Source organism: Amia ocellicauda, chromosome 1 (assembly GCF_036373705.1).
Source record: "Amia ocellicauda isolate fAmiCal2 chromosome 1, fAmiCal2.hap1, whole genome shotgun sequence".
Classification (NCBI taxonomy): domain Eukaryota; kingdom Metazoa; phylum Chordata; class Actinopteri; order Amiiformes; family Amiidae; genus Amia; species Amia ocellicauda.
Window position 1 is genome coordinate 47,159,993 of NC_089850.1, and position 24,793 is coordinate 47,184,785.

At 37.1% G+C, this 24,793-nt stretch overlaps 1 protein-coding gene across 2 annotated transcripts in view; it reads right to left on the bottom strand.

Moving 5' to 3' along the window:
• LOC136751858 (synaptotagmin-like protein 2) overlaps positions 1–24,793 on the bottom strand; it is a 62,142-nt gene that overhangs the window by 31,762 nt on the left and 5,587 nt on the right. For both annotated transcript variants that reach the window (XM_066707616.1, XM_066707622.1), the window contains exons 3-6: positions 14,012–14,157; positions 8,569–8,668; positions 5,375–5,420; positions 5,226–5,274 (exon numbers count right to left, since the gene is read on the bottom strand). In XM_066707616.1, coding sequence (XP_066563713.1) covers positions 5,226–5,274; positions 5,375–5,420; positions 8,569–8,668; positions 14,012–14,157 — 341 coding nt within the window. The remainder of the gene's footprint in view (positions 1–5,225; positions 5,275–5,374; positions 5,421–8,568; positions 8,669–14,011; positions 14,158–24,793) is intronic.

A 24,793-nucleotide genomic window follows, 5' to 3' on the forward strand; every position in this document is an offset into this window, starting at 1 on the left:
CTTTCCCTCGATCCTGACTAGTCTCCCAATTCCTGTCGCTGAAAAACATCCCCACAGCATGATGCTGCCACCACCATGCTTCACTGTAGGGATGGTATTGGCCAGGTGATGAGCGGTGCCTGGTTTCCTCCAGACATGACACTTGCCATTCAGGCCAAAGAGTTCAATCTTTGTTTCTCATGGTCTGAGAGTCCTTCAGGTGCCTTTTGGCAAACTCCAGGCGGGCTGTCTGGCCACTCTACCATACAGGCCTGATTGTGGAGTGCTGCAGAGATGTTCTTCTGGAAGGTTCTCCTCTCTCCACAGAGTCACGCTGGAGCTCTGTCAGAGTGACCATCGGGTTCTTGGTCACCTCCCTGACTAAGGCCCTTCTCCCCCGATTGCTCAGTTTGGCCGGGCGGCCAGCTCTAGGAAGAGTCCTGGTGGTTCCAAACTTCTTCCATTTACGGATGATTGAGGCCACTGTGCTCATTGGGACCTTCAATGCTGCAGAAATGTTTCTGTACCCTTCCCCAGAACTGTGCCCTGATACAATCCTGTCTCGGAGGTCTACAGACAATTCCTTGGACTTCATGGCTTGGTTTGTGCTCTGACATGCACTGTTAACTGTGGGACAGGTGTGTGCCTTTCCAAATCATGTCCAATCAACTGAATTTACCACAGGAGGACTCCAATCAAGTTGTAGAAACATCTCAAGGATGATCAGTGGAAACAGGATGCACCTGAGCTCAATTTTGAGTGTCATGGCAAAGGCTGTGAATACTTATGTACATGTGCTTTTTTTGTTTTTTATTTTTAATAAATTTGCAAAGATTTCAAACAAAATGTGGAAAAAGTGAAGCGCTGTGAATACTTTCCGGATGCACTGTACTGAAGTAATTTCCACAGATATTTGCTTGAATATATGCATAAATATATTACGGTTATTATGTAGTACTGGTTTGTTTATTGTCAAATGATAAAAAAAAAAAAACAACAACAAAAAACATGTAATTAATATCCTAGTATTCTGGAATCAATACTTCTCGCAGCTGGCTTCACATGACAAAGAGTGATTCGATTAATGGCCTGTGACAGTTCAGCAGAGAAACACAAGTCCTGAGCAAAATAAAACAAACAAAATACACAACTCTCTCAAATAATTGAATTGAATAGAGTTTAAATCCTTTGTTTCTTATTTCTTGAAGGTAGGTTAGTCCATGAACTCCATTCCAGTATCACACTGTGAACCAATGGTATCCATTATACTGGCCATGCAATACAACCAATTTTAAATTAATACAATTAAAACTAAGGATGTTTTAGTATAGCATTAGTCTCCAAATGAAAGCATCTGTCCGTCAACTTCTTATAAATCTGAGCTGTATATGACATTGGAGTCATTCCTCTACACAAATCATGTGGGTGAGAGGGCAGATTCCATGTTTCAAAAGACTGCTTTTGGCTTTGAATCTTTGACCAACACAGTCATGTTCTGTGCTTTGCTTTCAACCAATTTGAATGCATAGTAAACAAGTAGGCCTACCTGTTGACAGTGCTAACACCTGCTGTGTGTGGCGCTGGATTGCCAGCTTAATGCCTTTGTCCCCAACAGGTGGAAGATGTACATAACCCCAGGCACACTTACAGGCTGTTTTGATCTCTTTCCAGTGACTCAGCACAGGACAGAAGCCTTTTAAAAATGGATGAAAAGCAACCTGGATCACACCATACTTATTTTACAAGGTGAGGCAGTCAGGGCTTCTTTGTCACTGAATAGGAAGTACCACCAGGATATTACATAAAACCTTTGTATTTGGCATTTGTTGAAATCGGTGAAAGTGTCTGTGTCCACAGTAAACTGTCCATCTGTCTTCAGTGGATAATCTTGATCTCTAACAACAGTTTGGCAGAAATGTCAATACATACAAGAACATATTGGATGTTAATGATAATTATATGTATTTAAAAAAAAAAAAAAAAAAACGATAAGAAAAATAAACCTCGCTCTGTTTATACAGAGTCTCTCTCTGGACAGCACGAGAAGCATATTTCATCCGAATACTGTCAAAATGTCTTTGTAGTGTCCCTGTATTCAGTAGTAGTTCAGAATCATCTAGCAGAAAATGAAAATTGACGACATCCCCTTGATTTGATGAGTACGCTGACCTTCTTGGATCTTTCCTCGATCTCACGTATCACCATCAGTGTGAACTCTGCACCCTCACTATAACGATGAGGAGTCTGTCAGCATACAAGAAACCCAAGAATACCCAGGGAATCAAATTCCAAATCAGCCTCACTACGAACCTCATTCTCCATCTTGCAGTCAAGCTGACCCCTTTGGCAGGAGAAAGGTAGGAGGCAGAGAGTTGTTTGATCTCCAACCACTATGAATGCAACTAACTCTTGATAACACCAAGATGCACTGCCAGCCATGGTGTCAATTAATGCCATGTGCTACTCAGTGAGACTGGGCAAAGACAGCACGAATATCAGTCAGTCATCTAAGCATCTGAAGGGAAATGGTTTAATTTCCACTTGTCACAGAAATGAGGTGCCAAATCTTGAGACACGTTGTAAATGGAAGAAATTGCTCTACTGTGAAAGAGACTGCATTATAAACTTTGTTTTGGTCCTATAGATTTTTTTTGTTTGTTTGTTTAATGTAAATATATGTATAGATATAGATATAGGTATATATATATATATATATACACACAGACAATTATATTTAGGTATTTCATCCAAACAAAATAGTATGAAAGTCATTACAACAACATTAAACTGGACAATATTGTCATTATAAACACAATCAAAAAGATATTAAACAAAGATGTAATCAATCATGCCACAGAATAATTTAACGAAGACATAATTTGAATTGAATGCCTGTAATTAAATAACCATTTGGAAAATTGCATCTCAGATTTTTACATCATCAGGCATTTGCCGTTTCCTTCATCCGCACATTTCAATAAAAAATCATATCAATTCAAGATTTAAAAGCAGAAGCAATGTGACTTCTCTGTCAGTTGGAGGACTTTTTGTTTCTCTTCTTTTGGAAAAAGAAAAATCTCTCATTTGGCTTAAGGGAATTCATGAAAGAAATAAACAGTGCTTCCAGGAGCTTCACATGCTTATCAAAACAACTGCAAAAAAAAAAAATCACTTCAAGTATTAAAAACTGCAGTGGATCAAAGATCTGGAACCTCAACATTAGAATACTAAAGTATGTAAAAACACTTTTCACCGGATTAAGTGGGTATTTGTCACTAAGTAAACGTATACAGTACAAAACAAAAACATCTGCAGACCTGTATTTGGTGTATGATTTTAAGCCATTGGGAAATTATTACTTTATGCTATGCAGATAACAAAGAAGTCTATGTTTTTATCTCTGCAAATCTTCGATGCTATAGAACACTTGAACCAAAAATACATTTTAAATGCATTCTGTATGAATATGGTGAAAACGGCATGTCTGTTTGTTGCGTTCAGTTTCCAGTTATCGGCCAACAGTTAACACAGCATAAATAAGTAACAAGGCAATGTAGGAGCAATGTGATCTGGAGTACGCTCTAAATGGACAATGAAAAACTGAACCAACAACGCTCTCTGCAAAGGCCTTCTGTGAGAACTATTATCATCTGGAATGCACAGTTAAGTTTTAAATTCACTTGAACCTAACTAGTGCCCTATTACTTATTAATAATAATAATAATAATAATAATAATAATAATAATAATAATAATAATAATGTTTTATTTAAATCTGATTCACTGTAGGGCTGAATAAAATTGCAACATTGCCAGCAACCTCAAAAGAGTGCTGTAGCTGTACAGTATGAGGCTTATCTCAATGAAGCAGTGGCATCAGCCCCAGAGATAAGCGCCACTTGCTGTGGGTTATTCCACAGCTGACAACCATCAGTTACAGACCAGCTGGATCGCCCCTAATCTACAAATGCCACCACAACAGCCTTTAATACAGAGAACTCCTCGAATGCCACATATCCCAAACATTGTGTATGACTCTTGCTTAAAAGCCAACCTAAAAAGAGAGCCTTAAACTGAGTTTAAAAAAACATCTGTGGCGGAGGATGGAACAGTCCATCTCCCAGTGAACATAGACTGGTCATAGGAACACACAATCGTTTGGCGTCAACTGAGTACAGGGTGTCGAGGAGAATAACCCTGGAGACTAAGAGGTTTTTATTCTTGTAGTCCTTCCCAAAATTGCACATTTTAAACTTGACTTCAGGCACCAGAGTGATGCAAGAAAAGGGTCCCAAGACCATGCAAATAACATTAGCAGAGATGCACGTTGCACCATTTTGAATACACCAAGATATATCAATATATATATATTTTGTACAGACACCAGGAAAAAGGGCAGGCATTACAATAATCAATTCCGAAGGAGATTAAAACATGTATTAGTTTATCAGCATCAGCCAAGGAAAAGATCAGGGCTTCAGAGGGCAAGGAAACATAATTGAAAAATAACTCCCTTGTGACACTGGACATATAAGACACAATTATCAACTCAAGTCAAATATTACACAAGTGACTGACCTGAGCGATTAATTTAACATTATCATGACGATCTAGTCAAGAAAACATAATGTTTGCAATTCTGATCCGGAGAAGCAAGCAGCACAGCACTGTCAGACAGTAATAGTTGCATCCAGCCCTTATCATGCTGACATGAGAACGATAGCAGGCCCAGCTGTGCGTTTTTACAGTTATAAAGCTGAAACAAATCTGAGTGTTCTTATCCTGCAAAGGGAAAGCAACCCCATGTCAATTATCTGGCATAGGGGTTACTGATGAAAACAAAACAAGAAAATATCTACAGCAGAACCACAGGAGACACCAGTTAAGATCTGCTTTTGTGGCAGATTAAACATTCTCACCTGACACAAACTAAGTTACAAAGGGATGAATCAAGCAAGGACAAGGTACATGTATAAAAGGTTCGACTGTGTCCTCAACAGAACTCAGGCCCTGAATTGGAAACTAAACTGCAGGACTCTTGGGGCAGGGTTCAAATGGGCAACCACACTCTCTCTGCATTTGCGTTTTACAAAACAAAATGGCATAGCTGAGCTACCGAGACGTCCAGCTATAGCCCAATGGATCCAATTACAAAGCAACATGAAGGCAGAGAGAGTAGAAAAACAGCTCTGTACCTCTGCATATAAAGGATAGACTCCCTTTAGAAGTCCTGTCAGAGTTACTCACCATTATCAAAATCCTTAGCCAGTTCTTCAAAGAGCTTTCCAGTCTCTATCTGTGAAAATTAGGAAAAGAAATACACACATTAAAACCAGAAAAACATGGGTTTTATCATTTATTATGCCAAAAAAAATGTGAGAAATAATAAATCAGACCTCTCTGGGTAAAGCTGAGAGATCACCAACCAGAAATGAAGTGTCTCTAAAAGGGAATGCAAAAAACAGTAAGATGTGTTACTCCTTTAAAGCAAAACAGTTAAGGCGATCTTCTCAATGCAATCAAAATATAGAAGAAACTGATAAGTTTCATGAACTAGATCTTCAATGATGACATCAGCAATCAGACTTCATCAAGACACTGAGAAGATTAAGGGTCAAAAACCTGGTTTTCCAAATCACAATATCTTACTACACTTTAAAACAGAGCGTTATATCTGTAGACATTTAGATGTTTCATGAAATTCAAATCTGACTTTTGGACAGGTTTGATCTGCCTACCAGACTGGGAAATTAATTAATTCTGTAATGTGTAATAAGTGTGTCTGAGTAAAATAATACCAAACTCCACAATCTAAACAGTTATATTTTTAACAAAATTAATTAGTCTTATATTTATTTTGATATCCCATATGCTCCCTTTCTCTTGGCTGTGGCTTAACATGGTCTGCACTTATCAGTTTTTACAATATAGGATGCAAGACTTGATATAACCAAGAGTTATATTGTTTACTGTACATCTCATATGCACTACACTGCATGTTCCACTTATATTCTGCTAAGAAATTATTATTATTATTAATAATAATAATAATAATAATAATAATAATAATAATGAGCAATTATAATGTGTTACAGCATAGATAGATTTGTTACAGTGTTGATACAAAGTACACATCTTTGTCAACATATAACTTTGTTCCATATATCAGCGGACTAGAACTAATCCGATTTTACGCAGTCAAATCTCACCGATGGCATTTATTTTGGTGACATTTCCCAGTACTAATAAAATGAGAAAGCCATTTGCTTGCTGGCTGTTTTAAAGGTCAAATTTCTATAGATTCTTTGAAAAGAAAAATGATGAATACCCAAGCAAAAGTCATTTTCTCCCATAAGAGAGCATTTTCCAGTTAGGCTAGCTGTAAACTCAAAAGATAATCTCCCAAAAAACGGCATGCTCGATTTAATCATGTTTCAGATAATTCAAGCAGTAAAGGATCAGAGTACAAATGATTTAAACATCACAGTGGCAAACTTGAAATTGATGTCTGTGATCTGTGAGACACAACAAATTCAAACCTCAAATTCCAAAACAAATGTATCTGAAATCATTGCCGAATGAGTAGTTCGTCTCAAGAATTTCATACCACAATAATGAGACATTTATACTAAGCTACTGCTTGAAGATGGCAAGATCGAGCATTTATGCTACATTTAAGTGTGCAACATGGCTTTCGTAGCCTTTAAAAACACATTACAGAAAGGCAAGCATTGGTTGACAATATGGATGAGAACCAATATCTGCCAAGAATACATTTCATGTCAAGGCTGATAACATCTTAAGGAAAGGGACACCAGTTAAACACGAACAGTCTCCAATATGCAAGTAAATCAGGGCTGCTCTTTCTGGACCATATTCTACTCTAGAATCTCCCTCAAAAAGGCAACTCCTCAGTAATGCTATCTGTAACAATATCCATAAATCCACAATTCCCTTTGAATACTAATTAATTCTTAAATCTTAACAGAATTATTCAAAGTTAAAACCACAGCAGTTACTTTTCCTAAGGTTCAGAAAGTGTTGTTGCCCCCCCACCTCCCCCCAACAGAATGATATGATGTCAAATTTAATTACAGTTCATCAGCAATCAGCAAGTGCCTGACAGCAGTTCAGATCATTTGAGTTCATTCTAATTACACCAAGAACGCCTTTAAACACTTCAGTAAATCTCTAGCTTCCCAAACAAGGAGAAATTATTGCAGTGAAATAGTACACTAAATCTAATTGTTAATATGTACTCATATGTACAAACATTCTTAATTAAAAGCCTAAAGGAGAAGGCATGAATGTCATTGCAGTCTTTAACCATTTACAATTCAATGTCAACTTACTGAAACCCTAATCAGATTCTGAAAAGTATTTATTATGGTTATTTAACAACACTATGTAGAAATAAATTAAAATTGATGGTAAGAGCCTGGTATTATAAATGGTCATTCAGTAACATAGTTGGAAACCAATAAATATATGTCATTTACAACAAAAACATGTATTTCTGGCAATCAGCACCACACTTAGATAAGACCCTAATTAATATGATTTAAATCGGCTGACTGGAAGGTGGGCATATCATTTAAATGGTACAGACAGGTAAGTGTGACATAAATAGCGGAGTTGATTAAATGGAGAAAATGGCAGTTTTATCTTTAGATATGTAAGAAGCATGCAACAGTCTTATTCCGTACAAAATATCCACAGCTGGGGAAGCCAATCTTCATATTCAATTCTAGAATAAAATGACATATCTAAAAATAATGACAACAGACGCACAATCATTATTTAAAGTCTTATTCAGTGCCAATGTAAGTAACAATAAAGGAAAAGCATTTCCTTACTTCCAAAGATGACAAAATGTTCAATGTCAGAAAAAGGATATAATTGATGCATAACAAAAATTTTGCTTAGTCAGGCATATTAAACCGCTATTATTGAATCGCTTGACATTCATTTCAAAGCTAAAATAAATGTGCGGTTTATTATCCATCCTACGTACAGGTTCTCGAGCTGGAACACTATAATTGTTACTTAATAAGGAATTAAACTATCTGCAAAATAATGTTTTCTTAAAGATCAATGTATCCTTTGATTCACAGGAAAGAAAATAAAAGATTACATTTTAGAGTAAATTAAAAAAAAAAAAAACAGTTTGGGGGATTAATTCATTCTAAACACATCTGGGGAGGAATGCTTCACAGACAGCAGCAAACGAAGGTTGGAAGTCTGGAGACTGCACAGAACACAGCAACAGTCAAATTTCAGCATGTCCCAAACTGTACATGAAACTAACTTTTTGATGAAAATATAAGATATTACATTATAGAGGTATTCCAAGCCTGTGATGTTAGCTGCACCATTCATGGTTAAGATCTTGCTCAGAAGAAGGCCTATGCACTGCGCACAGCTCAGGTACCACCAGTCAGTGGCGAACACAGGAGACTGTTGCCACTCCCCGTGCCTTAATCTAACAAATTCACGCATTCAGCCTTTTGTGCATCAGTTGACTAAAGGGGTCTGGCTAAGTGTTGTCTGGCTGAAGCATGGCAAGCACAGGAGCTCCAGCTCCTCTTACCCTGCAGGCGTTATGGTCTTCCTCAGTGGGGGCTGCTGGTCTGGCTGAAGCCCACTCCTGACTTCCTCTCCCACCTGACTCAACAGGTTGCCTTGGGTGGCTGAAAGGTTACAAGAAAACACAAACAGAAGAGTGGTGAACATACAGCACTTATGTTTTCCATTATCCCTGCAATGGGGAGGTGCCAGGGCAATATCTTTCGTGGCACATTGCAGGATTTCATGAAGATGTTATAGCAAAAAATATTAAAACATCATAAAGCTTCTGTGACTGAAATAAAACAAAATAAGAAAGCAAATGAGTTTAATGAAGCAGAAGAGGCTGAGATTTAGCTAATGTTCTGCAAAAGGAAGCCCCTTTTTAATTTGCACAATCTGCTAAATGCAATTCATTTCTAGTTTTATTTTAAATCCCAATTACTGCATCTCATTGTAATGGGACTTGTATAAGGCTTTAATTAATATTTAGTGAGCAACCTCACTCCCTTTGTACTTGTCCTTTACATTCATGTTTATGTTTTCTTGGCAATTAGGCAAGTTGAAACACATTAAGATGTTAATATATGGGGGGGGGGCATTCTGCACCTTCCTATGTTTATTCAATTGAAATCTGTGTCATTGCTTGGCATTGCTGATGATTTGACTGTTCTCAAGTAAAAGGACAGATACCTTTTGTGACTGTCTCACACATATGAATTATACATATATAAGTGTTATGAATCACACATGGTTGATCTCAGGCTTCTAGTAATGTGGTTTAATGATGACATCATACCTGGTATAGCATCACTAGAGAATTCCAAGATAATTAAAGATGGATATTTAGACAGTTTATATTGTTATGGGACACCACTAATGTTTTCACCAACCTGGAAAGTGGCAATATCTAACCACAACACCAGACACAGATGCTGTGACTTCAGTGCTATATCGCAATTACACAATGATTATGCAATCACTATGAACAAACTAATGAAAACAAGGGATATTTTAAATGAAAATATGACATAAAAGTTCACTTACACATCAATTTATGTTCATTTTTTAATATTTTGAGTAACCATTATTTTGAGTAGATGGCTTTCAAAGTGAAGTGGGTCAGTTTTCAGTGTCTTTTATGTTCTGCTGAGAACCTGGTTAAAGTACTGCGGTGCTGTCCAGTATCACCACAATAATGACGTCACACTTGCCACCGCACAATTAATTGTGTTGGGGCTTAGTATGTTGGCCAGACTGTAATTACAAATAGTGAATCCCTTTTGGGTTCGCATGACGGACCCTATAGGATTAAACAGCTGTTGAAAAGTGTATTAAATCCTATTGTGGGGTTAATAGGGCACATACCAACAGCGATTACTGGGAGTATAAAAAAATCGAATCAAAAAACAATCACATGGTTCCAGTACAGTCCTGACAGTCACGATTTACCTATGATGCAAAAAACTAGAATTCCAATGAAGATCCCAGACTTGCATCTATTATTTTGTCATCTGGGCACTCACACTGGACTGCACATGTCATTTTGCTTATACTGAAAAGATTAAAGATTATATAGTCGATTGACAAGCCTTTTGTTCCTCCCAAAAGGGATAAACTGTGACCCATAATTAAGTATTATTTCAAACAAACTGAAATTCTTAGACACAAAATGCACAAATAAACAACAAATAAAACCTGTATTCTGACATTCAGACCTCTGGCGAATTATTTAAAAGCAACAACAAATAAGCAGTCAGAAATTGCAGAAGTTAGTAAACCACTTGGCAAATGTAGCCCACACAGACAAACTTCTACAATGCTCAGAACATCTAATTGCTTTGTGGTTGGCCGAGACCTCCTCCTGCAGGAATAAAGTGTGTCCCGTTTGACGCAGTAACTTGTTTCAATAGATGTCAGTTTGCTGATACAATTCCAATTTCACTTTTGCTCTCGGCCCCCCTGGTGCGTTAATGTGGACTTAAACAGTTTATCTACTGTACTTGTTCCAAAACTGTCACAAAGCTGCTGCCATGTTCTTATTCCCCACTGTATCCTCTGCAATTGTGAGAAAAAAACAAGTATGCCATTTAAATACAGAGTATTCAATATTCATTTCCCATTCCTGTAAACAACAAACAAACAAAACAAAACAAAAAATTACATAAGAGCTGGAAAAAAAAAATCTGAATCCCTCAGTGCAAACAGAATTGCTGGGATTGATTAACCTTGGTTTGAAGGTTTGACTTAGTGACCTGGTAAATTGCTAGACCAATCAATTTAATTCCCATTGGAATATATAACTGGATAGCCATATAAGTGGTTGACAGTCCTAGAAAAACTAAGAACCCGAAGATAGTTACTCTTGTTAATATTTAATTTCACTAACACCCTGCAGTGTAAATATGATGGATATTACCTTACAATAAGTAGATGCAGTGTAGAAGAGCATTGCAAAAGCATCTTATGGTTTTCAGAAACTTAAGAGTATGTTTCATTTTTGCTTTTGTTCAATGTTTCAATGTGGTTTTAGAGTTTGTGTTTGGCTTTTCTTCAAATCATCAAATTGATTCACTGTGTTTCTGGTCACCTATAGGAAGCCAGTGAGGAATATTTCAGTTTTTTATCCCCCCGTCGCTTTGGCACTTTAATCCTGATTTCTTTCCTCCCAGGACAGACATGAGTAAGAATCTGTGGAGTAAATGGGCAGTTCTCTGGGGTAGCTGCATTGCAGAAAGCAGACAGGAAGGATAAGCAGTTCTCAGCAGTTCTGTGGATTCCAAATGGTTACTTTGCTATATATATATATATAAACAAATACCAATAGTTGGATGCATCATCTCAATACTACTCACCACAGCTGTGTGGTTTACAGCATACTTGACATTTTGGATAAAGACATCAATGAGTGAATATCTGTGGGGGACCTTAGTTGAAGATATTTGGCCTCAAGCAACAATCTGCTCATCCACTTTGCAAGTAAAGGAATTACGGTACATTCCCCTTAGCAAGACTGTGCACACATCAACAGCAGAGGGCTCAGGTGTGTGGAGACAGTTTCCCTGCTGGTGAAGGAAAGACAGGGCAGTGGCCGTAGTGGAAACACCATGCAGCGCCTGAAGTCCCAGACACTGTATAACCACTTCCACCTTTGACACCAGACAGATCTGGACAGCACCAGCTCATAGGTCAATGGGAGGACAAACACACTGCCCTAGGGCTCACAGGAATGAGGTAGCAACCATTATGCACATTGCCCTGGTCAATTTACCACAGGAGCTGTGCACTTTTAATTTGGATTTATTGTCCCACACCAACAGCCACACAATCTTAACACTCATAGGAAACACTGTTCAGGTCACCTTTCAGATAAATGAGTCACCAGGACCTGAAGGTAACAACCCCAGAGTTTTTTATTTAAGATATAAGTGAATCAGACCCAAGCCTTTAACAGAGACGTCACACAGTCTTTCAAAACAGGAGTACATTTCACACAATTGGAAATTTGGCAATATACCAAAAAGGTGGGTTTACTGAACCAGGAAATTAATAGTTCACCATCTTCAGGTTCATCGGGTAAAATGACTGAATTTCTAATTAGAAACAAGCCAAAAAACAGTGCAGCAAGGATATTATGAGGATAAATCCACCTTGCATTCAATAAAGTGAGATCCTGCCTAATAAATCCTTGACTTTTAAAAAGCAATCATTCATGCAGGGCTTATGATATCATTTGTTTGGGATTGAGGTGAGAAACCCTTTGACAAAATACCTCTTGAGGGAGTAATCCTGAAATTCAGATGAATAAATGGTGCATTGTGTAGATGGATTACAAAACTAGCTAAAGAGCACCTAGGTAACAGTGCAATGTAAAGAAGAGCACCCTCACTATAAACAGTGGATATACAAAAAAGCAGGGTTAAGTGTCAGGTAGTTACACTTGTGGTGTATGTTAATGACATGTTAGTTGGATTAGCTAAAGTTGCAAAGCTAAGAGGAACAGACAACACCCTGGGAATAACTGTGAAAATACCAGATTATCTAGATAAGACTGAATGTCTGTAGATAAATTCAAATTTAAGTTTGATATTAAAACATGTAAAGCTTTTCCTATAGGTCAGATAAATCATACAAGACATACATATAGAACCGCTGATATGGAATCGGAAACTGCTTGGGTTAAGGGCTTTAGAAGGTTCTGATTTCATAGCAGGAGGGCAATTGAGAGAAAAAAAGCAGCTTGGCAAATGAAGAACAGAAGGAAGCTCTCAAGACACGGGTTAGAACTGTAAAATGCCCCAGCTAGCCTAGATCTGAAAAACTGCATACAGATAGTATCTCCACATAATGAAACGATATAGAAGCCTTAGAGAAAGTCCATAGATGAGCAACTAGACTGCTTTCAGAGCCCTAGGGAATGGCGTTTGAGCACAGATTTAAGGAATTTAATATTTTCAGTGTTAGCAAATAATAGCTAAGAGGAAACCTGATTGAAGTTCAAAGTTTAAAAGGGAATAAATAAAAATGACCCCGGCCGCTATTCCAAAATCAAATCAGCAAAGCATAACTTGTTAAATGCAGATTTTTCACTACTATAAAAATATATATTTTTTAAGCTACAAATTATTAATGCATGCAATAACTTAACAAGCCTTGTTATAGAGACCAAAGCACTTGGGTATTTCAGCCTGACAATAGTGCTCACATCGCTTAGTATATAGGAAACATTCAAGCTATGATTGGCTGAATACCCACTTCACGTTGTTGCACTAATATATCTTTATAGTTTTTTTCCGATGCCTACATAAAACCTGTTGATTTGTAATTGGAGAACTATGCTGACACACTGCTATTGCATTGTGGCCACCGAGTTCAAAGACGACATTCTTATTCACTTTATTAAAATCCTGACATATGGCAATGGCCAAGGATATCAAAGTGTGTGACACAATGGCCAGAGTCAATATTTACCTTTCTAAAACTGGATGAGCATAGCTACTGTATTCCAAAGGTTCTCTGACCTTTTAAACAAGATTGGGACAGCTGAAGTGGCATTTACCTCAAATACATTCCTGTTATAAACTCACTAAGCCTCACAGCCAGGATGACAGCATGCACACAGATATTCTTTTAAATGAAATATGTTGTCAAAATGCATCTCCAAAACACCCAGATACACACAGAAAGAAACCACAAAATAAAAGTAAAAATGCATTTGTTCAAAAGAACTTGCCGTCTTTCATGATTGAAAGATTAATATCACAGGAAGCATGTTTTAACAGTAAGAAATTAAACAACGAATAGGGAAATACTTGACCTGAATATTGTATCCTCCTCAAGGTCAAAAGAATCACTTTAACAGAGCGAAATGGCAAGTCCCTCTTCATCAAAATGACAAGAGTATGCCTTTAAATGTGAAATCAATTAATAAACTTCCATCACATCAATGTGCACTGCAACCAAAATACCTGGATGTTTCCTCCTGTTGAATGAAGATCTGACAATATCAGTCGCAGTGGAGACTTTGCCATAGCGCTTGGATTTCATCTCATCAAACCATTCTCCTGTCAGGATCTTCAGTCGTCTTGGCTCAGAGACCGACAGTCTTAATTGCCTGCCACACAGGAGCAAGAAACAAATCAGTCCAACAACACTAATTGAAGGTAAAGAGAGAATAAGAAAGAAATTAAGAATCACAGTGCTACACACATTTGAAAACATGTAACTGTTCGTTTCACTGTATTTGTAAAGTAAACAGCTCTCAGAACTTAAACTGTTATAACACATCTTTCCACCTCCATCTCCCACTCTTATGCCAAGTTATAATACAAAGAGTAAGACACTAATTACATTTCTCAAAATGCAATGATTTTCTCTGATAGTTTTTTGTTTTGTTTTTTTTACTTTTAATTACAGAACTCTTAAAAGTTTGAATTAATTTGGTTCCAGTAAATTATGCAGAAATACATTAGGCGATTACAGTTTCCATAATTACAAACATCTCAGTAGTTAAACAATGTTCCCTAGAAAAAAACATAATGGGGAAGTTGTCAAGATAAGTCTGAATTTGAACACTGTGACAATTGTACGCTTTTACCAATACAAATGACTGCTGCAGACCGACTCCCACAACCCCGCCACAGACCCAACCCATCTGCAAAAAGTTCCAGACTAACGGACACAGTAGCTTGTCACTTTTTTCCCCCTTTGCAGACCAGTGGACATTTGGAGGAAAACAACCTTAAGCCCAAGGTCACTGGCCATCTCTCTGGCTTTCCTCACAATGGTGAATAAAGAGCACCACAATGACAAATTATGGGGGCAGCTGTATTTTATGCTCAGTGCCCGTCAAAATGCTTTCTATAAGTTCCCATGAATGTGTGAAGTTTATAATGAGACCAGGTGAACAATGCGTGCTTACATACATGTTTCATAGACTTTGCGCTATGTCAGAAATTGAATGTACATCTTTATTTTCAACTTTACAATTTCCAAACGGTCTGCACAAACTGGGAGGCATCTGTAGATACTATTGATCCATCAGCTCTTTGCGGTCTTCTTTACAGCTTTTGTTGATCTTTGTCTCATGGATCGATTACATTTTTATTTATTTTTTTATTTTAAGAACATAAGAAAGTTTACATGTTCCCAACTCATAAATACATGAAATACTTATTTAGAACATTTGCCACATCTTGTTCATTTTCCAAGATACTTCAATTTTTGCCCTTTAGCTTTCACTTCCTCCTTTATTGTCCTCTTGCTGTTGTAGTTTTGAAAAAAGCTCTTTGCATTAGTTTTAGCTCCAAGAGCTACGTTTCTTTCTATTTCCCTCTTTGCTTTCCTGATCCCTTTCTTAAAATCTCTTTGCAGTTCAACATATTCTTTGTATTTTGTTTAATCTCTATCCCTTTTGTATGTGCTATACAACATTTTCTATCTCTTTATATTTTTTTGCATACCTCTATTAAACCATTTTGGCCAGTGTTTTTTGGTCCTCAATTTACTAAGTTTTGGTATTTCTCTTGAGCCTCAAGTAGTATATTCTTAAAATATAATCATCCATTTTCAACTGAATCTGTATCCTGTGTGCTCTAGTCTAACTCTAAGTGCCGCTTCATACCTTCAAGGTTTGCTTTTCTAAAATTGTAGACCATTGTTTTTAGACTTGGTCCTTGTATTCTGAAAGTATGCCTCAAAGCTAACCATATTGTGATCACAGTTTGCCATTGGTTCTCTAACTTGTGTCAAGTCAATGCATGCTCTCTCTCTGGTTGGTTCCCTGACAAATTGAGTTAGAAAGCAGTCATTTACCATCTCAACCATTTCTATTTTGGCTTCTGTAGTCCCAACTGGGCTTTCCCAGTCTATGTTTGGGAAACTGAAATCCCCCATTATAACAGCCACATCCTTGCTGTTTTTACAAAACACCACTGAATAATATAATTACATGACCACAGTAAGCCTCACAGTGTATTCCACACACTCCAGCTGCGGAGGAAACTGTGCAAAGGAAAGGCCTACTTGAAGTTTAACCCAACTCAACCATTAGAAGGTCACATGAATGACACCAAACAGCAGCCTTCAACTTAGCCTAGAAAAGAAAAAAGAAAAAGAAAAACATGGGCAGCTTCAAGAGCACATCCCCTCTCCTGAGTTTTCTAATCTCCTCTGAATGGCAGACAGCACATGGCCAGCCGTAAACCTCATTACTGAGATACACTAATCTGATTTACAAGGTTGCACACTTATTGACTTGCATGAATGAAAACTGTATTAATTATGTATTCTTTGGAGGAGCTGATTTCCTATGTAATAAACCCAAATGTGCGCTGGTTTGATGCACAGGCAGAAACAATTAGCATGTATACCAATCCCTGAAACACTGCTTTTGCGTACAAAATTGTGGAGAAGCAAAGAGCCAAAGAGACCCAATACAGGGGGGGAATGCATATTTCCCTTACTCAGGGAGGAAAAAAAAGACACTTCAAAACCTCTTCCCTCTCTAAATCACAGTGAACAGTGTTTCCAGTACAAGCCTACTCCTAAAGATTTCCGTGTCTCAGAAAATGTAAGTCATTACATTGCTACCTCAGCCCTTAGAAATTCTTTATGCAAATTTCCTTCCTTCTGTTCTTCAAAACCAAGCTTGGGTCTTCAAGACACATAATTGATATTACAAGCCAATGTGATTTATTTTAAAGTTTCCTAATTGGTTCTTTGTAGTAAATTAAACAATTTCAAGTGCCAAGTGTTTATTATACTGGATAAACAGCATTAAAAAAAAAATACATTTATAACACTGTAGTTGGAAATATAGCAGGAAAATAATATATATATAACAAATCATATCCTTATGGAATTTATATCTGGTGAGAAAAAGATGCCTCTGGATCCATACACTTGTGTATGCTGTGATGGATTCCCAAGTTTATTTCACGGTTTCAAAACAAAGCAAATTGCTCAATTTAATATCAGAATATATTCCAATCTTGACTGATATTTAACTGAAACTTTAGCTTAAGGATACATTTTGTGCTAAAGACATTTATTTACTATGCCGTTTCCCAGGTTCTGCATTTCTTGTGATGCTTTGAAATGGTTTTATTTTTAACACAGATAGAAAAGTCTCATTCCAATAGCATGGATGTGTATAAGTGTGCATAAAAGATTGTATTACTGGAGAATGGGATACTGTGCAATGCCTTCACTGATGGGGAATTGCTGAGTCCCTCTTATGCCTGACCACACGGAAATGTTACAGCATTTTTAGAGAAGCAGCAGGGGTGTATGTGTTCATACCATCTGAAAAAGCATGACCACCAAGGCCTAAATATTATCCCCACTGCACACACGTACATATATAAAATGTGCATTGCTGTGTATGAAAGGTGCACTCCAGAGGGCAGAAGGGGTAGCCAGTTTGTACACACGGTTCATTCACCACTCGAGATTGCACGTCACCGCTCTATAGCTATAGCTGATTTTCACTTTGGTACGTGTCAAGGTCCTGTATGTTGACTTGAGGATATGAAATCAGTATTGTTGTACATAGCATTGTATGCCTCACTGTGAAATAATAAAACCATCTTCTCCTTGTTCTGTGGAACTGCACTGGGCTGATTAGCAAATCTAATTCAGAAAGTGATGAAGAACATGGTGGGGATCTGCTTGACATTTTCAGCCCAGCTCATGTGGACTATGCAATATTGTGCAATGTCAGTCCCTGAGTGCACAGACAGCAGGGGGGACTCTGCTTCCACAGGACAGAGGTGATCGATGGGTTTTCATATTTCTAAATGCTATGAACCCCTAAAATAAAATGTAAGTCACCCTGGATAAGCGTGTCTGCTAAGAGATCAATACTGATAATAATAATAGCACCTGTGGGTGCGACCCGGAAACTTCTGTGGAGTTCCAAAGCTCATTTCACTACGGATTTCAGGGTGGCTCATTACAACATGCTCTACTATACTCAGGCAAGTTATGAACTTAATTAAAGGAAACAAAAGCGCTGAACTGTTGAGTGTGTACACCTGAGTACAGTTAGGAAAAACCTATATGGTCACTCTTTAGAAATATATCCAAATCAGTGGTCATTTAAGGAAACCCATTTACTCAGTCTTAGAATGAACATATTTCTATTGTGAATCAAACTCATATAGGCCTAATCTGTGCCAGAATGGAAGGTTTGTGTAACAAAATCAAATCAGTAGCCCACCTAATACATAAAACTCCATTAACAAAGCAATCCCTCATTTTTTGCAATTAGTTTACTGATGCCTCCACTGTATTTCACAATTGTTATTATGAATATCATTAATAATCACTGAAACACTGAATGCTCCCATTTTACTTTACTGAATTCCTGTCTGCTTTTAAAAGAAGATAAGATGCTATAGCTCAGAGTTGTGCACCTTTCTAAAGGTTTACTGCAAAACTCACACCACTTTTGACCTGCACAAAAAGTCCAGATATTGGTGAGCTAGAATGTGGATTTGCATATGAAAACAGAATTAATTAGACCTCTAGCTGCTGGAGCCAAGATGCTTGAGCATGCTGGTCACACAGAGACGAGTGTGTATTCATGATTAAGTAATGTAGGGTAAAGGGCTGAAGTGGAGGGTATACAGTATCCTATTTAGAGTGGAGGAGAATCCTGTGTGCATTTGAATCTGGTCCAAAGTGTTCATGCATGATTACTTTACAATTACTTCACAATCATTATACTGCAAAGTCGCATGACTGGGATACATGTTCTACCATTTTAAGTGCTTAATTATATATATCAAAAAAGAATAAGAGTTAAATTGGCTGTTTTGCTGATACTGACACGTGTATGACATAATACATTCACTGCCAACAATACTTTCAGTCAATAGATAATGGATGAGGTTAAAATAAATATCAAATGTTATTACAGTAAAAATATCATGGATATATAAATAATAAAAAATAAATAAATAAACAAACACTTTGAAATACAGAGCAATATAAACATGTCTAGATCTCCCAAGCTGGGGATCATATCATGCATTCAGTTAATCTTTGAAAAGATAGGAAGGTGCAACACCTTTTTCCAACACATCAATTTAAGAAATGAAATAAATTAGAACACTAGTCTAGTCAGCCAGTTATAGACTGATTTTGACTAGGTTTTAGACTAGTTAGCAATGTGGTAGTATCCTAAACAGACCATGTTACTATACAGTAACCAGGTGAATGAGTCTTTAATGAAGAGGCTACTTCAGCACTCGTTTCTTGCAGCATTTTGTCTGCTATGTACCGAACAGTGAGGCTTAATAAAGCAATACAATGGATACATTTATGAAAACTTAAACAAATTGCTGTAGTTTTGAATGTTGCAATTCATAATTATAACAAATGCATTTGCATGCCAGTGCTGTAGAGGACATGAAACATTAATGTCTCCTCAGAGTGTAGCTGAGAGGTGTTACGAAACCGGAGCCCTGGAGGACTGGAGTCACAACAGAAGTGGTGCTGCAGAGAAGTCACCTGGGATAAAAACAGGGGCTGGGAGAAAGGGTTGGAAAGAAAAATAAAAAAAGACAAGTTTGCTTTCCATATTAAAAGGTTGAATATATGCTACAGAAAGAAAAACAACATTTGTTGAATTCAAATTGTATATGTGATGAGAAATGTGTCACACTCGTGAGGAGACATTCTCAAAAGAACAAACAATCCTGTCAAATTTAAGATCCCCAAAATAGTCTTGTTGCAAGCTTTCAAACTGATGTGAAACAAGCAGAACATTACTTAACATTACTGTTGCAGTTTCCTGCAGTGTAGGCTTGCTTTAACCCTTAACACTGCTGAAGTTTGCATGATTGTCAGAAAGTTAAAAAAAATGCAAATAACAGTACCAAGCCTTAGTGATTTGTTGCCTGTTGTTTTTCAGATGTACAATACAGGTAAGATATAGGAAGGAAAATAATATGTGCATGGCAACTGGGGGAGAGCACATAATCTAAATTATTTACAACAAGAAAATAAATATTTAATTTTCAATTCATCAAAATTTCAAGACACCCATCAATCACAAATTGCAAAGCCTGGTTTAATTAAATAACATTTCTGTGTAAGAGATTAATGATTGCAAATGTATAACATTTTCCACACAGTATGCTGTGAAAGCAAGAAATAAGTTCTTAGATAAGTGTAGTATTACAATTTAAAAATTGAAAGTAATTAAAATGTATAAATGTAGATCATTGATAATGGTCATAACTACTCTCAGAACCCAGAGGTTTTAAAATTAAATAGGCTAATTAATACATAAATGCTAAAGAAAAAATATTACACTGCTTTTTCTTGTTTGCAACTTATATCATATACACAATTACACATTTCATTTGTTTATGATTAAATATTTTACTATTAAAATAAAAACAGAATCCTACAAGCACAATTATGGAGATTGACCGACATCGTGTGAGAATGGCTGTAATCTTAATGAAGTTTTTCAGTGATACGGGTTGATTTTCCATCTTGGCAGCTGGAAATGTACCATCCATCAGCAAGTCTGCCTCAGCTCCCCGGCTGCAGGCAGCACAGTTTCTCACACCCATCTTGACCTGACACTGACAGCTTCCTTTGAGAAAGTGATTCAGGGGTAATTTTTTTACACTTTGTCATGACTTGAAGGAAGAGTGGAGATGTCATCATCACCACGTCTGATGGTCAACACATGCAGTAGTTTGTCCAAGAGCACGGGTAGACATTTCTGTTTGGATAACTATTACAAGTGATGATCTCGCAACTTGGTCAGTCAGCATGCAGGAAGCCACCATGTTCCTGCAGAGCTGCAATCCCGCAGGGTTTTCAGGTCTCTCTAAATCATCAATCACTGGAAACCTTCAACACATGGGCACGTTTACAAGTCCGGCCTAAGAACTGGATCAATTAAGTAGTTTAACATCGTGGATAAAACAAAACCCAGAAGGCACTGCGACTCTCCAGGATAAGAGCTGCTGTCCCTGGACTATACACAAGGATCTGCTGTGTGTAAAACCTTGAAAGGATCAAAGCACTACACGATGGGAGTCATTTAATTCCACCCCTTAAACAAGAATGTGGGGGTACATGGTACAGAAACAGATTCACAACTGCACACACTGTCTGTAGTTGGAAATGTACGTGTTAAATGGGAGCTGGTGCAAGAGTCCTGGAGCAGAAAATAAAAAGATTTACCAGAAAATCAGACATCAGGTTTGGCTTGGGGCGTATCTGCAGTGTCCTTTTGGTCTGCATCGTTTGAATCCTAATGCTTTTGTTCTAACAAAATAATCAACATTTGAAATGTTTTAATCTTACTCCCTCTGGGCACACCAACTAAATAATTCAAACTACTGTGTAACACTTGATCTCCCTTAAGTCCACTCAGAAGAAAATCAAAGTATTTTACCAGAGGAAAATCTATGACTGAGCATAATCACATTTACCCCCTGTAACCTATTAATGCAATTTTTACAGTCCTGAAACAATTATTTTGCATTTAGGGAAATAATTTTTGTGTTGGTTGCATTCATCTGTGACATTTTCCAGCTCACTTTCGCAAAATTACTTTAAAATCCTTTAAAATTCTTCCTGCATAAGAGATTGCTGTGTTTTATTCCACATTTCCAAATTAAATCTATCACAACTTGAAATTATAACAAAACAGTCAGAAGCACATAGGTCAAATTGTTGAACACCATGGCATTAAAAAAAAAAGCCACAGAATTTACAACACAGAGGTTAACAATATTTTAAAAGTAGCCTTTCAGCACTAAAAAACTGGGTAAACAAGGACGTTGACAAGATCAGTTTCCATGTGCTGCACAGTACATTCATCAGGAAGATAAATGACAGGCACTGTCATCAGTGCTCTATCATGGTAACTCAACAGAGGTCCCAGAATGCACCACTCCCACACTGAGGGCAAATGTGCGGCTGCCTCACGAGGTGGAACAGTGTGCAGATGAATATCAGATGCTGCACCTCATCGAAAAATAGCTGTAATCAGAAAACCTCTTTATATGAAATATTAATATTTTATTTCAACTTTACAACGAACCAAAGGAAACCCCTGTAGCTCCCCCTCTCTGCATACAGGCAATTAAACCGCACAAATTCTGCTTACATGATGAGACTGTGGCCATCCCAATTAAGATATGAATGTAACATTTGTGAGCTACAAAAGCAGTTACTGATTCGAAGGCAATTCATGAGAATAAAGGAAATCTCAAGGAAACCAAAGAATATTTAGAAAATGCACATGATAATTCAGACAGTTTTTTTTTTTTTTTTTTTTAAAAGGTTACAAAATAAGAAAGGGGATTGTTTGAAGTGCTTCTCTGACATTTGAAAAATTAAAAGAAAGCAGGAAAAATTATTAATTTAAAAAAGTTCAAGTTCTATCCCTGTAGCACTTTTTTTTCTGGTACTTTGAACAGATCTTTAAATCATGCTACCAATTCTATTTGACTTCTCAACTGTTCAATGGCTTAATAGCTGTATTGATCTTCTAAAGGTTCAGACTGCCAATGGGCACTATCTTCAGCTGTCTAACAGTATGGGGCCAAACAGCAAATCCGAACAATATCCAAGGCCAGCAGCTTCATAAAATTAAAGGTTTTGCCCACTTTACAGACCGGCAATGGGCCAAACTGGAAAAACTCTATGTTAACAATTGCTGTCTAAGGCAATACTATACAAAACACATTGTTCTATAATTACTGCTGAGCTAAAACAACCTTTTACTTGTTGAACTGGACCTGGCTAAGAGTCACAAACATTTTTTTTTTTGGTATAGTTAGCTTACAAAAGGGTACACATTTTGCTGTGTTGTGCATTGATCTTTCAGCAGACAGGAGAAATAAGTATCAGTCAATTATTTGGATTTTATTGTCCAGTAGATTTTGAACAGCAGGTAACTCTGCTCTACTGAAGACTTTACATTTTCATAATTTTATTTAAAGAGAGAGATCAAAAGACAAGAAAACATACAGGTTGTGAAGACACTCAGCAGTCCTCAGAAGCAGACAATGTTATTTTCTTTACTGACATTTAATTACAAAACACCATAATGTGAGGAATAATGAATGTGCCCGTTAAGTAATATTATAACAAAACATAGCATACACTGTGTTAAAACTGCTTTCAGTAAACTGTTACAATGCTTACACTAAACAATTAATAGTAGTTTCCCCCCCCCCCCCCCATCAAACAGATAACGGGACCTTTTGGAAAAAGACATTTAAAACAGTTGCTTGAGGGCCTTTCAACTTAGCTCCAGAAAAGGCCAGTGTGGAATTAGTGCATCTTATATAACTTTCTCAAAAAGCAAAAACCCACTGGCCTCCCATTTTGCATGAGTTAATTAATCTCCTTGCAAGTTTATAACCCAGGGCTACGCAGCACTTGAAAGGGTCTATAAGAGGAGGACAGCCCGATCATTTTACAGAAAAACAGACTAATCAATGTGCATCTTACTTTATTATGCAGACTTTTGCATACTGTAACATGCATTATGCATTATCCATGAAATTAATAATTTCTCTAATGATGGATGGCTCCTTTACAAGTTACAGTAAATACAGTTACTCCGAAGGCCGATAGTATCTAGCTGCTCGCTTTTATTCCCCCTCTGATGGAAGTCAAGACTCCAATGTGTGGAAATTGTATTTCTGCGCATTATGTTATATATAGTTTGCATTGTGCATATTATTTATTTGGGTGTTGGGGGGACATCTGGTTTTGGGTCAGATTAATCAAAAAGTGCAATTACAAAAATAAATCATATTTATATGGAGCAGCAGTTGTTGAGTGAGTGTTGTTGAAGCTGATGCCACACGCCCATCTGAAAGAGTTTTGCTCATTATGTTTTAGCAAAGTATGAGGAGTTTTTATGTATGACAATGGTGCGAATCAAGAGGTTTAAACTTTAACATTAACACCTCTAACGAATACACAGAGAGAATCTTGTAGAAAATACAATGGAATATGCAAAAGCGCTTCAATAACATGCAAGTGCAGACGCAGTGCTTGACAGGATCTATATTTTAATGCCGTTATATTATTACAGATCTGCTGTATTGCATCCTGAGCTTAACCAGAATTTATACTGAGGAGAGCACATCCAGTATATCCTTGACAAATTGCACCTTGGATGTACAGCCTGCCTCAGCTCAGAAAATGAAGATAAAGAACAAAAAAAACAGAATCAAAGAAGACAATACATCATAGTATACTACAGCACTTAGAATCATAAGCTTCCACAATAAGGTCCCCATTTTTCATTTCATGTGAAGGGGAAGCTTTTGACCCTAAAGATGAAACTACAGCACTTCTGCAGGGTCAGCAAAGTCAACAGGAATTACGCTGCACCTTACGAAAACCTTGAACGAAGTATTCTGAAAAGCAAACCTATGGCATATATAATGATTATAGCATTTTTAAATATTCGTATCCGTTTGCATGCATATTTAAATTGATTGAATGCTTTTACATACAAGTGACAAAGGATATCATTGTAACTAGCGACTGGAAAAAGCAATAGTGCAGTCAATACAGTATCATTAACACAATTTCACATGCAGTTAGAATACAAGGATTGACCTACATAACCCACAGTGAAGATTGACTCATTAAGTCTAAGCCAAACTGCTTGAAATGTTTTACATTCTTAATTAATTAAGCATCTGGTAATCGTATTTCAGTTTGTAGGAGCTATACAATTTATAGTACTT